Source organism: Kryptolebias marmoratus, linkage group LG4, assembly GCF_001649575.2.
Source record: "Kryptolebias marmoratus isolate JLee-2015 linkage group LG4, ASM164957v2, whole genome shotgun sequence".
Taxonomy (NCBI): domain Eukaryota; kingdom Metazoa; phylum Chordata; class Actinopteri; order Cyprinodontiformes; family Rivulidae; genus Kryptolebias; species Kryptolebias marmoratus.
The window spans coordinates 5,550,284-5,573,623 of NC_051433.1; the positions used below are offsets into that span (position 1 = coordinate 5,550,284).

At 38.2% G+C, this 23,340-nt stretch overlaps 2 protein-coding genes across 12 annotated transcripts in view; one reads left to right on the top strand and one right to left on the bottom strand.

Annotated features, from left to right (window-relative positions):
- The first annotated feature begins 1,254 nt into the window (after positions 1–1,254).
- Positions 1,255–12,091, top strand: padi2 (peptidyl arginine deiminase, type II). 2 transcript variants are annotated; one of them, XM_017408778.3, is made up of 16 exons: positions 1,255–1,467; positions 4,053–4,224; positions 4,404–4,473; positions 4,655–4,716; positions 5,485–5,602; positions 6,168–6,320; positions 6,474–6,661; positions 6,963–7,066; positions 7,333–7,444; positions 7,656–7,763; positions 8,390–8,541; positions 8,868–9,015; positions 9,271–9,364; positions 9,455–9,534; positions 10,779–10,916; positions 11,063–12,091. In XM_017408778.3, the coding sequence occupies exons 1-16, from the start codon at positions 1,316–1,318 to the stop codon at positions 11,294–11,296; spliced, it is 2,085 nt and encodes a 694-aa protein (XP_017264267.1). In that variant the 5' UTR covers positions 1,255–1,315; the 3' UTR covers positions 11,297–12,091. The 2 variants fall into 2 exon arrangements, with proteins under 2 accessions (XP_017264267.1, XP_017264268.1); XM_017408779.3 differs by lacking the exon at positions 1,255–1,467 and adding an exon at positions 1,879–2,055.
- A 247-nt stretch (positions 12,092–12,338) lies between these two features.
- The window catches only part of si:dkey-166d12.2 (rap1 GTPase-activating protein 1), a 99,462-nt gene continuing 88,460 nt past the window's right edge, over positions 12,339–23,340 (bottom strand). For 5 of the 10 annotated variants that reach the window (XM_017408776.3, XM_017408766.3, XM_037975189.1 and 2 more), the window contains 12 exons: positions 23,098–23,169; positions 22,923–23,009; positions 22,495–22,644; positions 19,973–20,104; positions 18,451–18,528; positions 17,657–17,766; positions 17,176–17,292; positions 15,865–15,994; positions 15,359–15,452; positions 14,798–14,907; positions 13,919–13,966; positions 12,339–13,816 (listed from right to left, as the gene is read on the bottom strand). In XM_017408776.3, the coding sequence (XP_017264265.1) occupies positions 13,958–13,966; positions 14,798–14,907; positions 15,359–15,452; positions 15,865–15,994; positions 17,176–17,292; positions 17,657–17,766; positions 18,451–18,528; positions 19,973–20,104; positions 22,495–22,644; positions 22,923–23,009; positions 23,098–23,169 (1,089 nt within the window). In that variant the 3' untranslated portion in view covers positions 12,339–13,816; positions 13,919–13,957. The remainder of the gene's footprint in view (positions 13,817–13,918; positions 13,967–14,797; positions 14,908–15,358; positions 15,453–15,864; positions 15,995–17,175; positions 17,293–17,656; positions 17,767–18,450; positions 18,529–19,972; positions 20,105–22,494; positions 22,645–22,922; positions 23,010–23,097; positions 23,170–23,340) is intronic. The other 5 variants (XM_017408769.3, XM_017408770.3, XM_017408767.3 and 2 more) reach the window with 4 other exon arrangements.

Here is a 23,340-nt window from a genome sequence, read left to right on the forward strand (position 1 = left end):
CATGTTTACAGAGCTGCTATTGGTCAATTCTAACGCTTGTCAAAGATTTTAAACAATTTGATTGGACGGTGTCTTAAACATGTTTTTGTGGTATTTCCTATCAGCGGCCCATACTATACACTAAAGGAAAAGTTTTTCAGACTGACTATAGTATGAATTACTGTAGTATTTCGCGTCCTTGTGGACGTTGTTGGTATTTTTCACTTCTTGCATTTGAACTTTTTTCCACGAAAGTTTAAAACAAAGATTACAAATAGTATCAAGAGTCTGTTGTATTATGTAAAAGAAAAACTTAGATTTTTATCCCCATTTTAGATACAAAAAGCAGCATTCAAACATTTCAGAGTCTAGCCTGAGCAAACTATTAGTTTGGCAGCAATGTGTCTAGACAGGACAAACTGTTAAACAATGAGACAAACCAATAAATATTACAAATATTAAGAAATTATTATTTATAACCTTAAAAGAAATAATATTCTGTGCTCAGTTGCAGCATCCTATCATTCTGTTACGAATCTTCTTTAATACCAAAAACGCTGTAAGTCATTTATGTTGATTATGCTGCATCTTGTGCACCAAAATATGAATTTTCATGCCCTTACGTCCTTTCTTTTTCTTTAAAATGCAAACAACTGAAGAACAAATGGTGCAATTCAAAAAGAGTTTTCTCCAGTAATTGTTCTGATATATTAATATGCAATTCTTAAACGCAGGTACACAATCAATGTAAACAAAGCACTTTTATTTGCATACTTTACTCCAAAAGTAAATAAATAAATATGTAATCAAAACTGTCTAACTTCTTGAGCCCAAACAGCTCCTCTGTGGACATTGCCATTGTTGACCTATTTTTAGTCACTTCAGGGGTTTCTGTAGGTACATTTTACAAATTTTACACATTAATTCCTGATATGATTGTTTCTTATTTTATGAAGAATTTTTGGACATGTCTTCATGACTTTGCAATGAACACTTTCATTTAGGGGAGTCATAGACAACCAGATCTCCCCAAGACCAAATATGCTGCATATTTTTCTAAATTTCCTGCTTTTTTTGACAAGGAACAACTCAGCTGCAAAACCTGAAAAGAAGCAGAGGAGTCTGGACACAACTGTGGAATGAGGCAGGCCTGGGGGGGGGGGATTAAAACCAACCAGAAGTCGCGCCTTCATCTGGGAATAGCTTTACCAAGAATTTTCTGTTCAAACTGCCAATTACAAAGAACTAATCCTCCTTGGTCCCTCCTCTCTCACATTACATATTTAGTTCGCATGAACACAAAAGCCACTGCATTTTCACCCAAACACAGCCAAGTATGTTTCAACAAACTGCTTCACCATCCGATTCCCCTTTCTTTCACAAAAGCAAAGGGGTTTGGGATTACCAGCGGACATGTCGCATGGACACAGAAAACCGTCAATGCGTCCTTCTTGTTGTTGGCACCTCCCTGAAGGCGAACCTGAACAGGTAAGCTGACATGACAGCTATTGGGTTGAAGGTGGACACAAAAACCCATCACTGCGCACAGATAAATGGCGAAAGTTGTTAGGTGGCATGTTAGTTTTATACTCGTATTTGTTATTTCTCAGTAATCCGTTGCAATGTGCAGTTTTTCCACCGCTGCGGAACTAAATGCAACGTGAGATAAAAGGCGTAGCCCTGCAGGAAGTCACTGGTTGTTATCGTTTATCATTAGAACTTGTGCCAATATTAATCAAGAACCTTTATGGACTTTCTGTCCCCTTGCCTTGAGGTGGAACAAGGAAGTAAAACCTAGGCAAACAGATGGGGAGAGGGGGAGGAGGGGGGGGGGGTGACTCTGACTGACCAATCACCGCCCAGAAGCTTCACCGGTTCTTGCTACCTTCACGGCCGCTCCTTTTCCTCAGCTCACACCGGTTTCGCGTCTTCACTGATAACTGAGCAGCACCAGGAGTTTGGGTGTCAGTGTCACACTGCAGCCATGGCTCATCGGAGGACTCTCAGAATAGATTATGATCAGCCTACAAACGTGGTTTGCGTGGTCGGCTCGGAAATGACCGTGACCTTAAACAGGTAGGTTATTATCCCATTGTTTACAACCCCCTTCCACTGAATGGGTGCGGGTGTGTTCAGGGAATTTTAGGTTCTCTTTTGTCTTCTGAAAATGCTTTGTTTCATTCTCACATGACAGTTATTTTCTATCTTAACGGTACACTTAATCCACATAAAAAATATCATATGACATTTAATGTGTCTTTAAATTAAAAAAATAAATAAAAGATTTGAAAGTTAAATCTGTGACCAGATGCAAAATACCACAGGCTTTTGTTTGCTTATGGAAACAGCCAAAGTGACTCAAAGTAGGTTAAACTCACCTGTATAGCAGGAGTTTTGCAAAACCTGCATGTGTTTGAATGCCAAACTGTGTTTACGGCGCTACATTACCCTGCTTGACCCCTGGTATCTGTTCCTGACAGTTGTCTTTTTCTTTTTCTTGCATTTAGCAGCAGATTCATTCTTATATTCCCACCTAGACATCTTCACCGGGATTCTATGCTTGTCCGATTCTGCCATATTTGTTTACCTACACAGACCTCTGCCAGCCTAATGAAGGTCAGCCATATAACTCAAGCTTCAGTGGATTCAGCCTAGGCTTTGTTTACATTGAGCACAGACCTGCATTTCATAACTGCATGTCAGTATATCTGGAAAATTACTGGAGTAAACTCTCTCAAACTGCACCATTTGATATGGTTCAGGATAACCTTACTTTTATGTGATTTCATAATGAGTACCATTAAAAATGAAGTGAAAAGTTATTAGTATTATTTCTCTTTATTGTTGATGTTGTCCTAATCATAGATAACTCCTATTTTTATAACTACACTGAAATGTTGATAACCGTGTTGTAATAAATTTAGCGTTTGCTGAAACATTGTGAGGCAGTAATGTTTCAACTGAATTACACCAAAAAAAGGAAGTCTTTGTTAAACCACAAGATGACATTTATGCCTATCACTGTGGTGGGGGCAGAGCTCATGTCTGTATTTTGCACAGTACGGAAACACAATAAGCTTCCATTGTTGCTCTCTAAAGGAAAGACATTGTTCTGCCTCGTAAGTAGGCCTACATTCAGCCAAATGCCAGCCTACTCTGCACAACAAAGCCGGGCTAGATTACACACAACGCTCACTGGAGTACAGCTTGGTCCTTCAGGCCTCTGGGGGTTTAGAATATACAACTACAACAACGACGTGACACCTGTCAACATGTTGTTGTTTTTACCTCTAAGTAGGTTATTACAGTCGTTCAGTCGACTTTACTCAGACTTTATTTTTATCCCTATGATAAAGCTTCTCAACTTCATTTATCGTTGTCATGTGTGATTGTCATGTGGTTGTGGTGACACAATCAGTCCACAGACAGTAGTGTGAACATACTGAAAAAAACATCCTTCTTGTGGTTTTTAAACACCATTCTGTCACAACAAATGTTTAAATATACATAACGATAATATACTTTTATTTAGTCTTAATATTTAAATATTGGTGTGATTAATACATATGAAAAGAAAGATAAAATTCATTTTCTGTGTCTACAAATCCACCCTAAAATTCATCTAAAGCTAAAATGGAGGGTCTTTAATAGAAAATAAGTGATTACAGCAATTAATAAATCTTTCTTGGGTAAAATCCCCATGAGCTAGGAAAATTATGAACCTTACTTTTGACACCCCATTAATTAAGCTGATGGAAACCTTAGAATCTGCATCAGGAAGATGAATGGGATCATCAAGTGTTTTGTGCCTGTGGGGTTTATTCACTTCAAACATATGCAAAAATAAAAGGCTTAGAAATGAACAGGAATATTAGAACATGGTGACCTGCATTTGTTTCTGTCACATTTTCACAGATTTAAAAACTAGTTTAATGTGCTGTATAACTTATTAGAAAAAAAGTGCAGTTTCACCAAAATACTTAAGAAACAAACTGTATATGTTTCACACAGTTAGTATTTGTCAGATGAAAGGCTTCACATTTATTAAAATATGCTGTTTGTATGCCTTACAGGACTGCACCTCCAAACTCAAAGTTCTTCTCCGTGAAGTGCACTCCCAATGTTGAGTACATCATCAACCCCCCTCCTCAGGAGACATCCCACCTCTCCCCTGTCCCGCTCTGTGGAAACTCTGTACTGATCTTCAGTATGAAGCATGCCAGCGAATTAGAATATGATAACAAGGTAAGTACAGGGCAGGATTTTCACATCGCAGTTTGACAACTTTTGTCACAATGAGCTCAATAAAGCCCACTGTTTTTCAAAGTAAGGCTCACAATTACACAAATTTTATTGATATTTTTGTAGCTTTTACAATGGATATGTTAGCCATTTAGCAACGTGTACCTTTTTTATTTTACCAGCTGTCTGTTCGTTACTATGGAAAGGACAAAGAGGTCTTAGGGAGGGCAGTCATGTACCTGACAGCTATTGGTAAGTTAATATTTTGGCATATATTTAATAAAATATTAACTGCGGTTTTAAATTTAGAACAAACACTAAGCATGGCTGTCTACTGAAACAAATTATTTCAGTTCTGTGGAAACAAAAGCTGTGCTGTGTCTGATAAGTCTATGCAAAAGTTCACATGTGATAAACAAGGTGTTTGTCACAGAGATCTCTCTGGATGTTGATGCTGATAGAGATGGCGTTGTGGAGAAAAACAACCCGAATAAGGTATTTCTCAAAGGCCTTCTAATATGAAAGAAAAAATCACTTTTTGTTTCTTTCAAAGAATGATGTGATTTCTATTTATAGGATTACTTTTGTGCTACAAACTCATCAGATTAAACTGAGAGCATACACTGCTTTTCATCTTGTCATGTTCAGTTCTTTGTACATGCCTGAACATGCAGCAGAGTTTTTTGCCGCAGGATTCAATGTTTTTCTATACTTTTCTCCTTTTGTAAGCAACACCTAAATGCTTTGTTTAAACTTGTTTTTGCTCTAAATTCCTCATGTTAAAAAGGTTAGAATAAGTAGTTTTACAAAGCCTGACATACTCAGATATTTTAAGACTGCCCAAGAACCTGGGGTTGCTCTTGTTTTCCTCTAATAACGATGAATAATAATTAAAAAGAAAAAAAAGCTTTTACCTTTTTTTGATATTTACAGGCTTTTTCTCCAGATTAAAATGTTTCAAATTAGTAGAATTTCTTTCCAACTTTATTGAAGTTTGGTTTAGTGTGTGCAGCTCTAAATTAAACCAAGGAGGCAGCCTCTTCAAACTGATTAGCTTCCTTTTCAGAGGGGCAACTTGTAAAAAAAAGTATATGCAGAAGCTGTATCATTATCGACAAGATAATCAGTTTGTGAAGGTGCTAATTTTCTGTTGCTGCCCCTGTTGTATTACCTTGGGTAAATCTAATAAAAACATGTTCTGATGAATGACGTGATTTACCTTTTTAAATAAGCTTGATGTCTGGTTTATCAAAAAACTCTTAGGGATCCTGGAAGTGGGGTTCTAATGGTCACGGAGCTGTTCTTTTAGTTAACTGTGACTCTGAGAGAACCTACCTTAAGACCCCAGACAGCGAGAAGAAGGAGATCTCCAGAGTGTCAGGTAAACCAGTCTCATTGCAGTTAAGATTTCTCCGATAACACTTTTTAACTGTACTTATTCTCACTGTACCAAGAGAAATTTATAGGACGGCAAATTTATGTAAACAGCTTTACACTTGATTTGGTGATAAAGGTAACATTTCATGAAATAAGTGAAATCTCAAACGTTTTTTTGGGGCTTCACAGCATTGTCATGGATATCTGATAACATCCAACTTAAACTCTGGGAGACAAAAAAAAAACAAACAAAACAAAAAATTCCTTGTCACACTGTTTGGGGTCTCCTGTAAGTTTAAAATATTTCATTAAACAATTTTAAATAATCAGCTGCTGCTAACCATGGACTCTGAAAGCTCAAAGAACTATTACCTGAGATTTATGAGGTTTAACTGCATGGTTAGCCTTTAAGCCACTCCAAAACACACTAGGATAATATTTATTTTGCCTGCTCAAAGGTTATAAGAGCACACGTACTGTACGTCACGTTTAACGTATGTCAAACAGTGTGTGCAGTTTGAAACATGGAATTGTGTTGGTATTTTATTGGTCTTTTTGTTGATGTGCAGATCTGAAGGACATGTCCCTCATGGTGCTGCGCACCAAGGGTCCTGCCAGACTCCCAAAGGGCTACAAACTGACCATGCACATTTCTAAGGGAGATGCAGAGAGTGTCCGAGTCTTCACACCTAGGTCCACTAAAGTGGTGCCTAATTTCCTGGGTGAGTAAAAATGAAGTCTGAGTACGTCTTAAAACAAGATGACCTAATGTGCAGGTACAGTTTTTCATCTGATTTAAAAGTCATTACACTAATGGTTTTTATTATTATTATTATTTTATAAGTACTTCATATTTTCATTCTTTTTTTTTGCAGATAAATTTTTAAGTAGTTTTGTAAATGATTTTCCACTGGTACTGAGCCAAGAGGTTCTGTCCCAGGAAGTGCCTTACCTGGGAGTTGCAGCAGAAACGACCTTTTATGTGGAGGGTCTCAGGTTTCCCGACAAGAACTTTGATGGACTTGTCACCATCAACCTCAGTCTATTAGAGCCGATCCTCGACGTAAGGACTGCAACATAACCTGCTACTGATGCATCCGTTTTTGTTTTTATTTTTATTTTATTAAATTCAAGACTCAAGTAAATTTCACTGTCTTTGGTAATTTTGTCAAGAAACGTCTATCAAAGCTAAAAGGTTTTTTATCACTGCTTCCAAGGATCTAAGAATAAACTCCCTTTTGAAAACAATATAAGTAAACTTGATAAACATTGTGACTTTTTGTAATCTGTATTAATGACATTTTTCAAAAGTCCAACTCATTTTGAAGTTAAAGTTGTTTAAAGTTGCCTCTCATGTTTTAAAGGATCTTCCTGAGACGCCCATTTTCACAGACAAAGTGGTGTTCAGAGTGGCTCCGTGGATCATGACACCCAACACTCTCGAGCCTCAGGAAGTGTTTGTCTGCAGGTAAGAGCAGACTGATGAATAATAAAGATGAATGTGTCAGCGAGATTATATCACACGCATCACTTTAATGTTATACTGCCAAGAATGCTGCTCATGTTGCTCAGCAACAAATATTAAGTCAGCAGTTGTTTTTGTGGATTATTTGCTTTAACCAACAAATTAAAATCATTTTTTGGCAAAATTTTAAAATATAAAAAAATCTGATAAAATTGACATTTTAGTACTTGTTGCTTTACAAAATCTGCATGTTTACGTGTGGTTTTCAGCACGCGTGATAACCACCACTTCTTGAAAGGAATGAAAAGCCTTGTTGAACAGAACGGGTGTGAGCTGAATGTTTGCTTTGAGTACATGAACAGAGGAGACCGCTGGATGCAGGTAAAGATAAGAAAAACCTTAATCTGTCAATCATTAGAGCATATGCACTTAAGAAGCTGTGTTTACTTAGTTAATTCCTTTCGTTTTAGATTATGCCTAGTGCTCATGTAAAACAAGAGTAGCAAAAAAAAAGATGTACTTGAAGAAAAATGGTCTACTAATAAAAAACACAGCTATTTCTGAAATATATCTTCTATTATCTCTTTTTCAGGATGAACTGGAATTTGGTTACATCGATTCGCCCCATCACAGGTTTCCTGTTGTTCTAGATTCGCCAAGAGATGGACAGCTTAAGGACTTTCCATACGAGGAGCTGCTGGTGACAGATTTCATTTTTGTCTTGAGCTCAGATGTTTACAGATAGGAAATGTTTACAGAAAAGAAATAATAAAAGAATAAACATGTTCTTAAACATCTGGTTGACCCACGTGCCAATAAGACTCATGTATATAATTTTCCAAAGAATGTGTTTTTGTTCAACACGTGCCATTAATGAAAGGGTTTCTGTTGGTGAGAACTGTAGGGGAGGTGTGTTGTGGTGGAGCATTGATCTAGATCAGAAGAAAGAAAAGCGATAACACCTGCCTGCACAAACTTGCCTTCTCGCAGTTCACGCTCCAGAAGACGAAACTCAGCCGTCTTCTTGAGACTTCACAAAGTTAGGAGCAAATGTTTTGGAGATTTGCCCCAAATTTGGACAACTTTGTGACCGCCGTGCATCTGTGAAAATAATGTTAGACTTTTGTTGAGCAATAGTGTTTCTTTGTGCTCAATATATATATTTTATCATAAAGGGAGACAGGGTAGATGTAATTAAAATAAAATATCACTTTAGTTGCTTCAACTTTGGTAAAGAAAATATAAATTTCCAGAATCATGTTAGTGCACAAATAACATTTTGAATCTCTTTCTTGTCTAGATCTTTAAACAAACCTGTTTCCTCAGGGTCCTGACTTTGGCTATGTGACCAGAGTGGCTTACGATGAAACTGTGGGCAGTCTGGACTCGTTTGGTAACCTGGAGGTCAGCCCCCCCGTCACTGTGAACGGAAAGAAATACCCGCTGGGCAGAATCATCATTGGGGTCGCCTTCCCAACGTAAGTCACAGACTAGTTTGTGTAAGATTTTAACGCATGCATGAGCAGCTTTTCAAAGGATCATTACAGTACTGTGCAAAAATCTTAAGTCAGCTCTCATTTCTTCATTATTTGTTTCCAAGGAATCAGACTGAAAAAAAACTCTTCAGGGTCTCTGATGGTTTCTCAGTGTTTCATTTTCAGCCCAGTCTTTGTTTGTTCAGCTACATCACAATGATCTGTGAATATCTGAAGCATCAGAAAAGTATCTGATCTCCCTCGGGATGCATCCAGGTGGCATCCTATGAAAGGATTTGTGCATACTCACTTCTCTTTCTCTCTGTAAGGGTAATTAAGGGCCGAAACATGACCAAAGTGGTCCAAGACTTCTTGTGGGCTCAGAAGGTCCAGGAGCCCATTGCTTTATTTTCTGACTGGCTTACTGTCGGCCATGTTGATGAATTCATGACATTTGTTCCTGCACCTGACAGAAAGGTAAAAAAACAAACAAAAAAACAACATAAGATATGTCTGCAAGGTATTTTGTCTCCTTATTTTGCCAGAAAAGCTTTTTTTCCATCAATCCAGGAGGTTTGCAAGTCTTCCACTGGAAGAATGGGAAAATATTCTGTTTTTTAAAAAAATTAAATTTTTCGATATTTTAATTATGACAGCAATTTTAAAAGTTAAAATGGATGCAAGCCATGTTACCCCTCCAGTGTTATTTATCTCTTCTCCTCCTGGTTACAGGGTTTCCGACTGCTGCTGGCCAGCCCAGACGCAGGCTATAAGCTGTTCCGAGGCTTATACAATGATGGACATGGAAAAGCCAAACTGTTTGAAGGTGCCGTAAGAGTGTTGAGACTAGTAATATCCTTGGATAATTTGTGTATGTTAACAACTCATTAGTCAAACTTTACGATGCCTCTAAAAGGTCTGAAAAATCAAAAGCCAGTGACAGTGGAGGAGATACTTGGTGATGACCATCTCAGAGCTGAAAATAATTATGTACAGGTGAGTAGGAATGTAAAGTACAGAGTCTGCACACATTATTTATTAGTGACATAGACATGACTTGTTGGTAGTAAGTCCAACTCAGACCATATAAGTATAAAACTAGTAATTAAGATGCATGTTGTTTCTCCTGATCTTTAAAGACTGATGATCTCAGCTCTACTTTAAAAATTTTGTGCTTCACACATGTGCAACTCTCTTCAGCTTAACTACATTTAAGAGTGTTAATATTTTTTATGGCTTAGGATTTGATAGAACGAATCCAGTAAGTGAAGTAGCACAATATGTGTCAAATATTGATTTTAATAAAAGCTTTTAGGGCTTACATGAACAGAAGAATAATGCAGCTTTGCAAATTAACTTTGTCTGACATTACAAATAGATTCACATGAATTGAAATGTCTTCCTTCTCACACTCCCTTTTCATTGTTGGAACAAGTATCACAGTCTCGTTAAGCACAAGATTTAGGATTAGCTCGTTTCTGGCTAAACATTTTGATGCAATAACAAAGATTACTCAGCAAATATTTGAAATCTATTTAAATACTGTCCTCCTGAAAAGAAAATTCTCTTAAATTTGTATAGAACAGGATAAGGCATAAAGATTATTACTATTAGGGGCAAAAACAGCAATGAATATCTAAAGTAGATTTAAACACATTTTTTTATTATTGCCAAAACTCTTAGTATAACCATTGTAAATTGATTTTGGCCTGTTTGGTTAAAGGTCCTGATCAACACACCTTTGTCTTTTTCCCTTGAAAAGTTTGTCACAATGTCTTTTCATCATATGTTTAATGTTAAATATTAAAATGTTGAACAACTCAAATTTTTTATCAAAATAGGTGATTGTAAACATGGCATCTCATGGCTGAGTCATTATTTATTTTAACAACCATTTGTTTCTTGAAGTTAAATTTACAGCAAATTTGTTTGTAGCTAAAGCTGTTAAACCTTCAAAGTAGAAGTGGTTTACAGGTCTGCATAAAGAGACAGACTAAAAAAAACACCACCAATGGTTTATTTTTACTACAATAATTTGCTAATTTTTCCCAAAATGAAAATTGAACCAAGTTTTGTTTGCATAATTATGCAAGATGTTGGCGCATTGTTCTAAACTCTGCATGTTCTGAACTCTTTAGTCAAACAAGATAAACTCAGATACTTAGGATTCCTGGTTTAGTGTGGCTTGTATTCCATATTGTATAGTGTTGTAACTTTTTTTCCTACTTGTTTTTTATCAGAGCTGCATCGACTGGAACAGGGATGTGCTGAAGAGAGAGCTGGGCCTGGATGATGATGACATCATTGACCTGCCAATCCTTTTCAAGATGATAAAGACAAAAAAGGAATACAGAGCAGTGGCTTACTACCCTGATATGGTATTTAAAATATTTCTCAGATATGATCTATTTTTTCAGATGTTTTAATTTAGGAAGAACAGGAGCTATCATTAGTACACAAAAGACATAAGATGGATGTAAATCTAGGAGCTGATGACATTGTTTTATATCAAACCCATTTGCAGGTTAACATGATTGTCTTGGGGAAAAACCTCGGCATCCCAAAGCCGTTTGGCCCCAGAGTGAAAGGATGCTGCGCCCTGGAGGCTGAGATGTGTTCCTTGATGGAGGGCCTCGGCCTCAAATGCACGTTCATTGACGACTTTGCCTCCTACCACCAACTCCTGGGAGAGGTGCACTGTGGCTCCAATGTACGCCGAAAACCATTTGACTTCAAGTGGTGGAACCTGGAGCTGTAAATAAAACCTGACAAAGAGAAAAGTCAAAGGTGTAATCCTGAAGGATTTCACTTCTGCTTGTTTGGGTGGCCTTCATGGCAGTGATGTCATAAGCAAATATCGTTTAATACCACAGTAAACACTTACCAGAGAAGCAAAACTAGATTCTGCTATTAATATAAAACACAGAGGTACAGGGTGATAATTACAGTCTTCATCCATCCATCCATCCGCTTTTCCATTCATGGGGAGAAGGTGCCTATTTTGCAAAGGCAGGGTACACCTTAGACAGGTGGCCACATAAGACAAACAAGACAGAAACATTCACGTTCTTATTCACACCTAGTGAACCGAACATATATAGGTTTTGTCCACAGGATGAAACCAAAACCACCTCACCATCCAAGGAAGGCAGCAGGCACACAAATTACCTGCCCCAACTCGGGGCAATAGTGACACACACACACACAAAAAAAAACATCTTTTAAGGCTGTATTTTTTGAATGAGCACACTTACAGGATCTAAAAATAGCTACTTAACAGTGCCAAATGTAAAAAAAAATAACTAACACATTATATTATTTTATTTCTTGATTATTATTATTTTTAATCCACATCTATTTTCTGAAACATTCTGGGAATTTTTTGAAATTGTGAGCCTTTTAGGCATTTTGAGTCCTAAAACTTCTGCATATTTACCATCGGCATCCGTTTAGGAAATATCACCCTAGGGCTTGATCTTTGTATTTAGCTTTATTAAACATTTCTGTTAGTTTTATTTACAAAAAAAAAAAAAAATGATGAAAAGCAATATTTACACACAAGCCTTATAGGACTTAAGCAAACAGTTGACAAGAACAGAAATACAATCATTTGAATTGCGAACACAGAAGATTTCCTCTGAAGTGGTTGTAAGACATTGGCATACAGTGAAGACAGATTCAGATCCACACAGTAATGTGCAATAATGACACACAGCCACAAGAGGGCAGACTTTATCTAGTCAAACATTTGCAAGAGCCACAATTGATTTTTTTTTCCAGGAGGACGATGCTATTTTTTGTTATTATGCCAATTTCTGTGTATTCTTCTGGTGGTTAAACAGTTTAATAAAAACAATGTACTCTGTAGGTTGTTTAGCATTTATTCCAGTGTCTTTTTTTTAATCTTCACTCAGTGTAAGTTCTGTCACCAGTAACCACACAATAAATATGTTTCAAACAGCTTAAATAAAATAATGTATTTTGTCTGTTCTTTCCTTTATAATAAAATTAAATACATTTTTTTTTTCCTATTTTGATTTACATTCAAGCCATTTGGCAGCACGGTGCCTTTAAATATGACCTTCTTTCGAAGCTGTTCCCGTGACAAGATGAGTCACAGTGCAATTCATTTTCAGCAACAAATCAGGCTCCTCCAAAAAGGAAATAACAAAGTGTAGTGCTTACATTTATATTTATATTACATTTTACAAAAGAAAACAAAAGACATTTGTCTCTCTAGCAGCAATGTGCACTGCATTTAGAGATGGCTGGTTTTCAATAAAAAAAAATACAAATCACACAGACGACACTTCTATGTGAAGCATTGCATCAGTGAGCAGAAAAGAGGCTTTTGGCAAGCAGCTTTACACCACGGACAGTGCTGCCGTACACACACCAGTACACACACATCAACAGGTGGTGTGTAACAAAGAGCATTTGGAAACTAAACAGCAGCACATTTATGTGAAGCGCAAGGATGCATGTCACTGGTTGCAACCCACATTTATATTTAGATAGTTCTTTTATTACCAGAATTTGACTGCAGTTCCAGGTTTTTAATGATCTATTTGACCTCTTCACCCACACAGACGATGGGTGAGACAGGTTTTTTAGATCCACTGGCAACGGCATCAAACGTTTTGCAGAAAACGGAACAAATTTGCCAGAGATGATGCAACAGATCTCCACAGCAGAATACTCAGAAAAGAATATATTCTTAATAAAACACGGAACGCGGCTGTCAGAAAGCCACACATGCACTTGGTACATCAAAGTCAAACCTATGTACAATGTCACAGTGGGATGTGTGTTTGATTTAAAAAAAACATATCTCTTGTAGTACAACTCTGTACAAGTTAAATAAACACAATTTGTTTGATCAGTCTGAATTTTCGTTTAGCAATCTTCAGTCTTAAAATCCTCTTTTGAACCCAGATCTTTGAAAAGACAACTCACGGCATTTGAGAGTGCACGACAGGAATCAGGCGTCCTGAGGAACGAGCAGGTGAACAGCTTTACTGCCAGAAGCCAGCGACCAAGCGACAGCCATGTTCGCTGCCTGTTTTCGTTTGATTTGAGGACTCAAGGATTTCCACGCGGAGCATGAATTGGGGCAGAAAGTTGTTACGTATCCATGGAGCTGAGTGTTTGTGATGATAAACAGCAGATCCATGTCAAACACAAGATGATTTGTCAGTCTCTCAGCTTGGCTCAACTGTACTTTTTTCCCCCTTCCGCGGTGGACTTCCTGTGTTCTTGGCTTTGTAGCAAAAGTTGCCTTCAGGGAAACAAAAAATAAATGGTGAAATGGGAGACACAAAAATGGTTATCAAGATAAATAAGGTGTTAATGTGAGTGGATTATATTAAATATTTCCAACCTGAAAATGGATGCCAGAGTGGTGATCAGAGAAGAGTGGCTAACAGTGCTGTATAAAAAGAGCAAAAAGAATTTCACGTTGTCAAAATCAACACAAATCTTTGCTTATTATTACCTGTTGGCACCAACCATGTTTGTCTGTTAGCAAAATATCTTATGAATCTCTGGATGGATTTTAATGCAACTCTCAGAAATCAATTACAGAATGTAAATCTACAAATAATTAACTTTTAGAGTCACTCAAGGTAAACATGGCAGCTGCAACTAAATGAAATTGGGTGTGATAGTAACAGAGTTTTTCCAACACATGCTTTGAGAACTACACATCAGCAAGATTTTATAATGTCCAACATGAAGAGCATTCCTTCAGGAAATATTCATCTTTACCTCCAAATGTATCCCACTGTCTTATGTGATTCTCACACTGTTCAATATTAGTACTTGTAACTTAGAACAAAACTATTTCAACTCATTCCTTGCAACTATTAAGGTTTAGCATTTGAGATTTAGTTAGAATGCCATAACAGTTTGCAGTTCATATGAAGATTTTGTCTTTTAATATTAAATATTTGCAAAGCTAATGAGATTGTCAGTATTCTTCACTGTGAAAAAGTGAACACAGTTAACAGTAGAACAGCTTTATATTAAAATGTTATTTTTGTTGTGATAGTTTTAACATGTTGACGTTCTCTGTAAATGGCTGTAGAGACACTGTTTTCTAGTTTGTAATTTTAAAAATAGGATATGAGTTGTATATTATACTCTGTATGCTTTTGTAAAAATAAGAATTGCTTAATTAGTTTGTGAGGACATTCATTCAGCTGACTCTTGAAGTCATTTCATCATCCGATAATAACCAAAGCCGAGGCTTTTGTCTCACCGATGAGTGCTTGTGCTCCTGTTGGGGGCGCTCCATCTTGTTCTGACCGTCTGTCCCTTTTGGCTCTGACGTCTTCGCTCCGTCCGGTTGGTGCTGAAGACGGGAAGCTGCTGGGAGGAAGGGGACAGATGTGTGGCTGTCAAGAGTAATAAACTCAAGCCTATAATGCTGCCAGCTGTTCAAGCTGAAAAAAGAAAATATACCAAACTGCAAACGATTAATGGATGGGAGTTGGCAAAGACTGTATTAGAATCACTGAGACATTTGTAGCTCAAGTTATTTAAGACTTAATAAACACATAAACAAAAAAAATCCCATGTATGTTACACAGACTTGGCTTTGACTTTGGTTTCCTCATTTAAAAGTGCTTTGATTTAATTTGTTAATAAAGTATTTCCACAATTTTCTTAATGTAGTTTAGCTTGTGCAGTTTTTTTATTTGCACAATAGAAACCTTAAGAATTTATCTAAATGCTCTTCATATATCAGACAGTGAATTATTTTACACCTTCAGATCATCATTGTTTCAGTAATATGAACCCCACTTTCATCCAAACTCACCTGAAAAACCTCCTTGGCTGCAGGAACTGTCCTCCACCACAGACCCATACAGAAATGAGTCTTTTTTCACTGGTGTAACACAGGACACACTTTCCTGTAAGGAAGGTAAAGAAAAAGGTGTGAAAATCCTTCATTCTTGTCAACAAGGCAGCAAAAGCAGTATAATTGCTTTTGCTTGTGTCTCTTTTTAAATGCAAATGGATTTAAATAAAAGACACGAATACCACAATAATGTGTATTTCTGTGCGATATATTTTCAGACTTGTCATTAATGGGATATGATGAACTCCATCAAGCATTCTCATGCCTTTTGTTTTTCTAGTTGGGCAGGTAGCAGCAAAAAGCAGATTAAAAACCTGGTTATCATATTTTCCTCCCAGTGGATGTCAGACAAAAGCTAATGGAACCACGAATGTGTCAGCATTACTGGCGAGGCAAACACTTGTTTTTGAATTAGGAAAGTGACATTAACAGATATACTTTAATCACAATGTGTTTTTACCCACCAGTCCAGTTTCATACTCCTCTTCAGCTTCGTGTTCTTCCACAACGCTGGCAAAGCTGCTGGCGTTGGACGAGGAGCGAGAAAGGTCCTGAGCCTCGGGGATGGAAGGTGCCCTGCAACACATCGCCGAACTACACACCTGGGTTACTCTGGTCATAACAACACCTGTGTCTCATGTGCGCTGAAACTTGTCTGGGCAGCGAAGTCAAAATTCATTTGTTACTTTTTTCTTTGAAAAGTCAAAACAAATGTAACTTAATTTCAAAGGCCCCACTTCTGATCCCCAAACTTTAAAACCAAGTGACAGTTTCCATCCATCCATCCATCCATCCATCCATCCATCCATCCATCCATCCATCCATCCATCCATCCATCCATCCATCCATCCATCCATCCATCCATCCATCCATCCATCCATCGTCTCTTATCTCTGCTCAAGTCACGGAAGTAACAGGTTTTGGAAGGAAACCCAGACATCTCTTTTGCCAGCAACACTCTCCAAATCATTCTGGGGGATGCCAAGGTGTCCCCAGGTCAGAGAGAATACATAATCCCTTCAGTGATTTCTGGGTCTGCCCCGGGGTCTCCTTACAATGGGACATGCCTAGAAAACCTAGGTGTCCAGGAAGCTTTCTAATTAGATGCTCAAAACACTGACTCCTTTTGATTCAAAGGAGCAGGGTTCTACTTTAATCTCAGAGATGAGACCCTGAGGTTCCCAATCCTAGCACCCTCCTTTCTATGACTGTGCCTTGAGATCCTGTCCAGCTCTAGCAAGGTCTAAGCCACACCAAGGATGAGCTCGACTTTATGCTGAGGATGCAGCACAGCTCTAGTTTTGGTTATATGATGACAGGATACCCCTTAAAAGCTACTCTGAACCCCTGAATCCTGCAGCATTTACCACAGAAGGCCTCTGGGAATACAGTTGTAAGTTTTCTCCAAATGCACAAAATACACGTAGACTGGAGAGTCAAACTCCAATAAACCCCCTTGGTAACTCTGCAAAGGTAAAGATCTGGTCTGCTGTTCCACAGACGGGTATAAAAACCACACTGCTCCTACTGAATCCCAAGTTTCACAATAGGTTGGAACCTCACTTCCAACGCCCTGGAGTAAACTTTCCAGGGGAGGTTGAGAAATGTGAACTCTCAGTGGCTGAAACACATTGTCCCTCTAAAAAAATGGTTCAAAATCTGAAAATGACCATCTGAATCTGAGAGGTCAGGCATAGAGTTGATGTTCAAATTTGTACAAATACATCCTTTAGCCCACTCACATAAATCATAACATAACATTAGGTCATAGTCACCTGTTTTTTGTGGCAGTAAACTCTGGTGAACTGTGACTCGAGGAGTTGTCTGATTTGTTTTCCTGTGACAAGTGGCTGCTGTCCGGTGTTTTCTGGGCGTTGGGTGACACCTCTCGGCTTTAGCCCAGAAATGGAGATCATGGAGTCCAAACAGGCAAAACAGTTGAAATGGGTATGATTATTCCAACTATTTACAATGTAATTACATAATGTACAGTTTTATGACCAACAGTTTGATGCTTACCGCTACTTTTAAAAACAAGTGTTGTTGGTTAGCAATGATTTTGAGTCCTAATGAAATTCCAAATACCATTAAACTGAGTTTCACAACAACAAAAAGTCTTCCTCTTAGTAAAGGCTACACAACAAGAATTTGAATATGACAGTGCATCCTCTAATGGCTGATTTTCACATTTTAATGTCCATCCATCTGTTGCCACACCATTCTGTGTTCACTGCCCACTCCCTGCTGTCCTCTCACCTCCTCTCTTGGACCTCCTGGATGTTCTCGATGCCAATGGCGCTGCTTCGACGGGAGCTGAACGGTCCAGACTTTTTCCTGGTTGGGCTTTTCCCAGGAATTATCAGCGACTAACAGTGGGTACAGGGATAGGAAGGTAAGACAAACATCTTGGGAGGGAGGGCATAACAGCACAGCAGATAGACTGAATGCAGTACATAGCATCGCAAGGTGTAGTGAAGTGAAATATGACTGCATGAAAAAATGTGATGTAGAGGATAATTTACATTATATCTCATATACAAAAATTATTATTTAATATACTAAAGTCAGACTGGGGGGTTAACTGTAAATTAAGAAAATTTCTAAGATACAATAATATTCCTTTCAAAATGATTTACTTTTCTCTTGCAAAATTCCAGAACAAAGTAATGCAACGGTAACAAAATTTATGCTCGAAGTCCTGAGCTTTTACTTTTATGGAATGTAAAACATGAAAATAAAGACTTAAAAATAGATTTTTACTAATGTAATCAATGAATAGAACCCCTTGGTGCATGATGAATTGTTTTCTATCAGCTGCAGTACAGAATGCAGCAGTGTTTGCTGTATGAATGAATGAAATAAATGAAAATATTAGTACTTCAATTAAACATGTCATTACAACTAATTACATCTACAAATCTGACAATTTTCCACAGGTACGGGATTTCAATCTAAATACACAGGAAGTAGTAATTGCAATTTTTACATGAGGACAACACAAAGGCAAAGCAATCAATAATGGTAAACAATAAGAGAGAATAAACTTGAACCTCTTCTATTGTTCCTATCCCTATGGCACTGCCTCGGCGTCCATATTTACTGGGACTTTTCCCCGGGACAAGCAATGACTGAGCCACACAAGACAGGGCAGAAAGCAGAAAGAGAGGGGAGATAAAGGATCGAAAAAGCAAGAAGGGGAGGGAAAAGAAAAGAACACTTCATAAGATCTCATGCGCAGAGCACAGAGAATTTATACTGCAGGGAGCAAAACGGCTTAAAAAGGAGCTTGCAGCATGAGTTAAAAGAGAAGACATGATATAGAAGAAACAGTGAAATGCTTTATAGGGAAAAAGGCAGGTTGAGGTCAAACACAGGAGGGCACAGCAGGAGTGTCACCATGGCAGGCATGCTGGCAGTTTCTGCCCTGAGGGATACAAGTGTGTTTACTGATGCATTCAGAGGATGGAAAATGGCCAAAAAGAGTTGACACAACCCAAATAGGTACTAAATCTTTTATAAATGAAGTAAAAGAAAAAGAAAAAATGCTGAAACATAACACTGTCATTCCAGGAGGAACAAAAAGGTCTTTGAGCTCTTTGGCTTGTGCCATGCAAAACCTCCAGCCACACATGCACAAAGCTGCATCGAGTGTTTGCAACAACTGCAAGGGGAAGGCGTCATTAGAAAGCAAAGCAACAAGGGAGGGAGTCTGGGTAATCAAACAGCTCCTACAGTGAGCTCACTTCAATACTTCGGATAGAAACTAGACTGGGACGCAAAAACAATCAGTTATCTTGTCCTGATAAGTAATCCACGTGATCGATGCCAAAATTCATAAAGGTTTTCATCAAAATCCTGAAAATCCGTCTGCCTATGCAGCAACAATGGTTCACTTAATGGATGACAGTGAATGAAATGCTAAGATTGTTCTTCTGTGTTGTTTTTCCCAAAACAGAACACAATAGACAGTAACATGAACTTTATAAGCAGTAAAGAGAAGAAGGCAATTAGTGAAAGCTGTTTTTGTAAATAAAAGAACAGGTTGGAAATGCCAGAAATAAAAGTAATGGTTTGGATGTGAACGTACTGTTGAAAGTAAAGTACAATACTGTGTCATCAGAGGGAGTTTTTATGTGAAAGCTGATTCTGCATTTTTACTGTTGTTTTCCTGTTTTATTTTTCTGTAGGTTTTTTTTTTTTTTCAATCTAACTGCTTTTGCATACTTTGTGCTATTTTAACAATTCATACATCAAAACATTCAGCTCATTTAGGAGATGGATGATATGACCTTTGGCTTTTGTAACTTTTATACTTTTCAAAATATTTAAGTTCATGTACAACAATTTTCACCAAAGAAATACACTGAAACTTCTTCAGTTCTTTCAAAAATGTTCTTCTCTTAGAAATCTGCTTCAGCAAACGGGCTTATTTTTGTCTTCTTATGCTACTTTAACTCTTAGCTACTCTTTTTAAAAATAACACCAATTTGAATTTGAATTTATCCACTATGTTGTGAACCCTGAATGAATGTGTTAGGTGGGCTACACGCAAACCAGAAATGGGCTACTTACAATCCCTGGGGTTTTGGGGCTCTCTGCGGGATTGTGGGTAAAGCTGCCACTGTGACTAGTAGAGACTGTATGTGACTTCTTGTTACTGAGGCCCATGGCGTCCATAGACTGGCTTCTGCTGCGGATGACCCGCTGCACAAAGAAACGAGGAGATATTCATAGTGAGTGGATCCACATCCATACTGTGTGGAAACGCAGCACACTGACGAATAATCTCAAGAATTAAATAAATGAAAATAAATGGGCATCGTGTCAAACTGTGTCCAGATTGAATGGCTCTTATTATTTGATTTGAGGCTATTTCTTTTTTTTTATTTGTGTCATATTTGGTAAGATTGATAATGCAGCAAGTCTATCAGATATTTCGATTGATGATAAAAGGAAGTGGTTAACATAACATGACGTATGTGTGTGCACATAGATTAATCCGAGTGTCTGCAGGACTGCTTCCTAACACTCCGGGGCAGTGCAGGTCAGCAGGCAGAAATACACGCTGCTTCACAGAAAGTTGAAAAGATATGCTGTTTTGTTGTGGAGAAAAACTAAGGCCACATCTTCTTAGCAGAAAGTTGTTATTTATCATGAATGAGTCTGGAGTTCAAAACTGGCATGGGACACAGTGTGAAAACAAGACCAAGACAAAGACTGAAAATAGGAGAGACAGCAGGACAATGAAATCTGCACAACTGGGCCAAAAAAGGAGAGTGGGAAATCTCTGTGACTTCATTTGTGTGTGTGTGTTAGAGACAGAGAGAGAGGCGGCAAGTTGCTTCTCCACAGTAAAAAGGAATGGCAAAGGCACTTTTATGCAGATTGTTCAGGTACAGAATAAAAATGCATCTGTAGGAATTCTGCAAAGAAAAAAGGCTGAAAAAACAGTGGTAATAGAGGATGGCCAAGAATCTCTAACTGACACAGAGAAAAGAGAAAAACGGTGATGAAATGTTGCCCATGGGGACTTGTGCAAACTGCATCATAAACTTCGTAATGACGGGTCATTAAATCGTTCCCCAGACACAGACCCATAGGTACATGATCAATGGAGCAAGTGGAGCACGTGCTCCCGCATTTCTTAAGAGGGGGTGCAAACTTATGTATTTGCTCAACTATTTTATGACTTAAAAACATGTTATCACTCCCAGCAACAAGACAAAAACAGGCAGTGATTATTGATTATAATTTTACTTTCTTAGTTACAAACTAAAAGAAATAATATTAAAAATAATTGCTAAATTCCACTTGAGCTTTGAATTTTTTCTGTCAAACTCATAAGGATCAATAAATCGGATAATTTTGATGTATTGGTACATATTTATGCTCAGATTTGTTGAGTAAGGAATGTTAACTTGATACAGTAAACCTCAAGGTCTTGATGATGTGCTGCAAAAACAAAATCAAAATTATGACTAATAAATTTCTGATTTTTACTTTCTTCTGGTAATCAGCCAATTATTTGCAATTTAAAACCCAAGATAGATTTTAGCAAAAAAATTTAGACATTAAAAAAATATTACTGCAACTACTGAATTTGCAAAAGTTAAATCAGTACAAAGTAGAGAATAAATGTTTTATAATTTACTTTCTAATAAAACTATTGTATTGATCCCATCACACTATTATCAATTTGATATGATACCAAAGTTGGTATGAATAATATTCAATATTTTAATCTATCCCCACACCCCATCAGATGGACAACATTCAGCTGTGCAGATGGGAAAAAAAAGCTAAGATTGTTTTTTAAATGTAAAAACTGAGCTACAACCTTTCCTGGCAGCAAATTAGATAAAATAGAGTAAAATCTTTTAACGGATGTCACCCTAAGAGATGAGAGCACAAGGTATTTACGAGTTCATAAAAGTGGTAAATATTAATTTTATGTTGCTCTGACATTCACTCAGTCCCTGGGCAGGAACTCATATGCAGGTGTGTGAAACTCCATGGAAGCATTTTTAGGCCGAAGAGACAAGTGAAAATTGCCTAAAAATAAAAGGGTTTCACATCAGCATTCAGCTATGGCTCATTTAAAAGCAAAAAGCAAAATCACCCTTTAGGGCTTTGGGGCTCCGGTTACGCCACCCTGTTACACAGTTTCTCTGTCTTTGCTCCTCCATTATATGACATAATCAGGTGCTCGTGCACAGATCATCACAGGTCCTACTGCCTCAGTCACTGAGCTTCACTTCAGCGTGACCATTGATGGAGCGTAGTCAGAGCAGAGTGCCTTTTCAACACAACGGGACACTCTGCAGCTTCAAAATCACACCCCCATGTGAAGACACAGTTCAGCAGTCACAGCCAAGTGAGGACAGCAAAAGCCACAAGGGCTGGTCCTTTGAGATACCGTGCATTTCCTATGCTTTGTTTTTTCATGTGTGAATACCCAGAATCCCGGCCAAGAGAGAGGGAGGAAACAAAAAAATATCCTGGAAGCTATCGTTCGCTGCTCGTCACCATTCTCGCTCATGCATGTGAATTGCAGGTTACCAGCGAGCCCCGTCAAATAAGGAACGATGCTGTACCTTAAAGGACTCAAAAAAGCCACCGCCTCCTCCTCCTCCTCCACTCCCGTTCTCCAGCTTATCTTCGTCTCCACCCAAACCCATCATGGACTGACTGTTGATGTGCAGCTCCTCATACAGGGTCTCCAGCAGAGCCGAACGTGTGCGCTCCTGACAACAAAGACGTGGAATAAACATGGCAACAGCTGCAATTTAAATGAATTCTTCATTTTCAAATAAAGCTTCACGGGCGGCAGGTAGAAATCCCATCAGGATGACAAACTGCAGCACCACCCTTTCCTGTCCTGTCTGCGGTTTGAAGGACACGGGGACAATAAATCTACATGGTCACTTCTTATAAAGGCTACTCACAGCAAGATGGAGATCGGTGCAAATAGTTGCGTACTTAGCATAAAAACGGGCACACAAACACTTGTTGTGCTTCTCACCTCGAGCTTGGCAAACTTCTCAGCCTTGTAGCATGCATATTCTGCATTTATAAGCTTGGTGAAGAGGAACTCATGGAACTCTGGGCCCTGAGGAAGACGCACACAGAGCGGCAGAGTGAGTGAAGCTTTATCATGTCTTCTTGTAACAGATGACTCGGTTTCTGTGCTTTCTGACCTTTTTAAAGATAGCTGGGTCAGGAAGAGCAGGCCCAAAGAAAGGTACATCATCTCTTGCTGTCACAGACACCTGGATTTAAAAAAAAGAAAACAGATGGACTGATGTCTAGAAGGAATTCATATCACCCACCACCTGTCATGCCAGAGGTTTACACTTGGATCATTAAAATATGTTTGGTGAGCCATGAGATTATTTTGCTGTTAAGGAAGGTAAAGACAAAGAACCCCCCCCCCCCCCCCC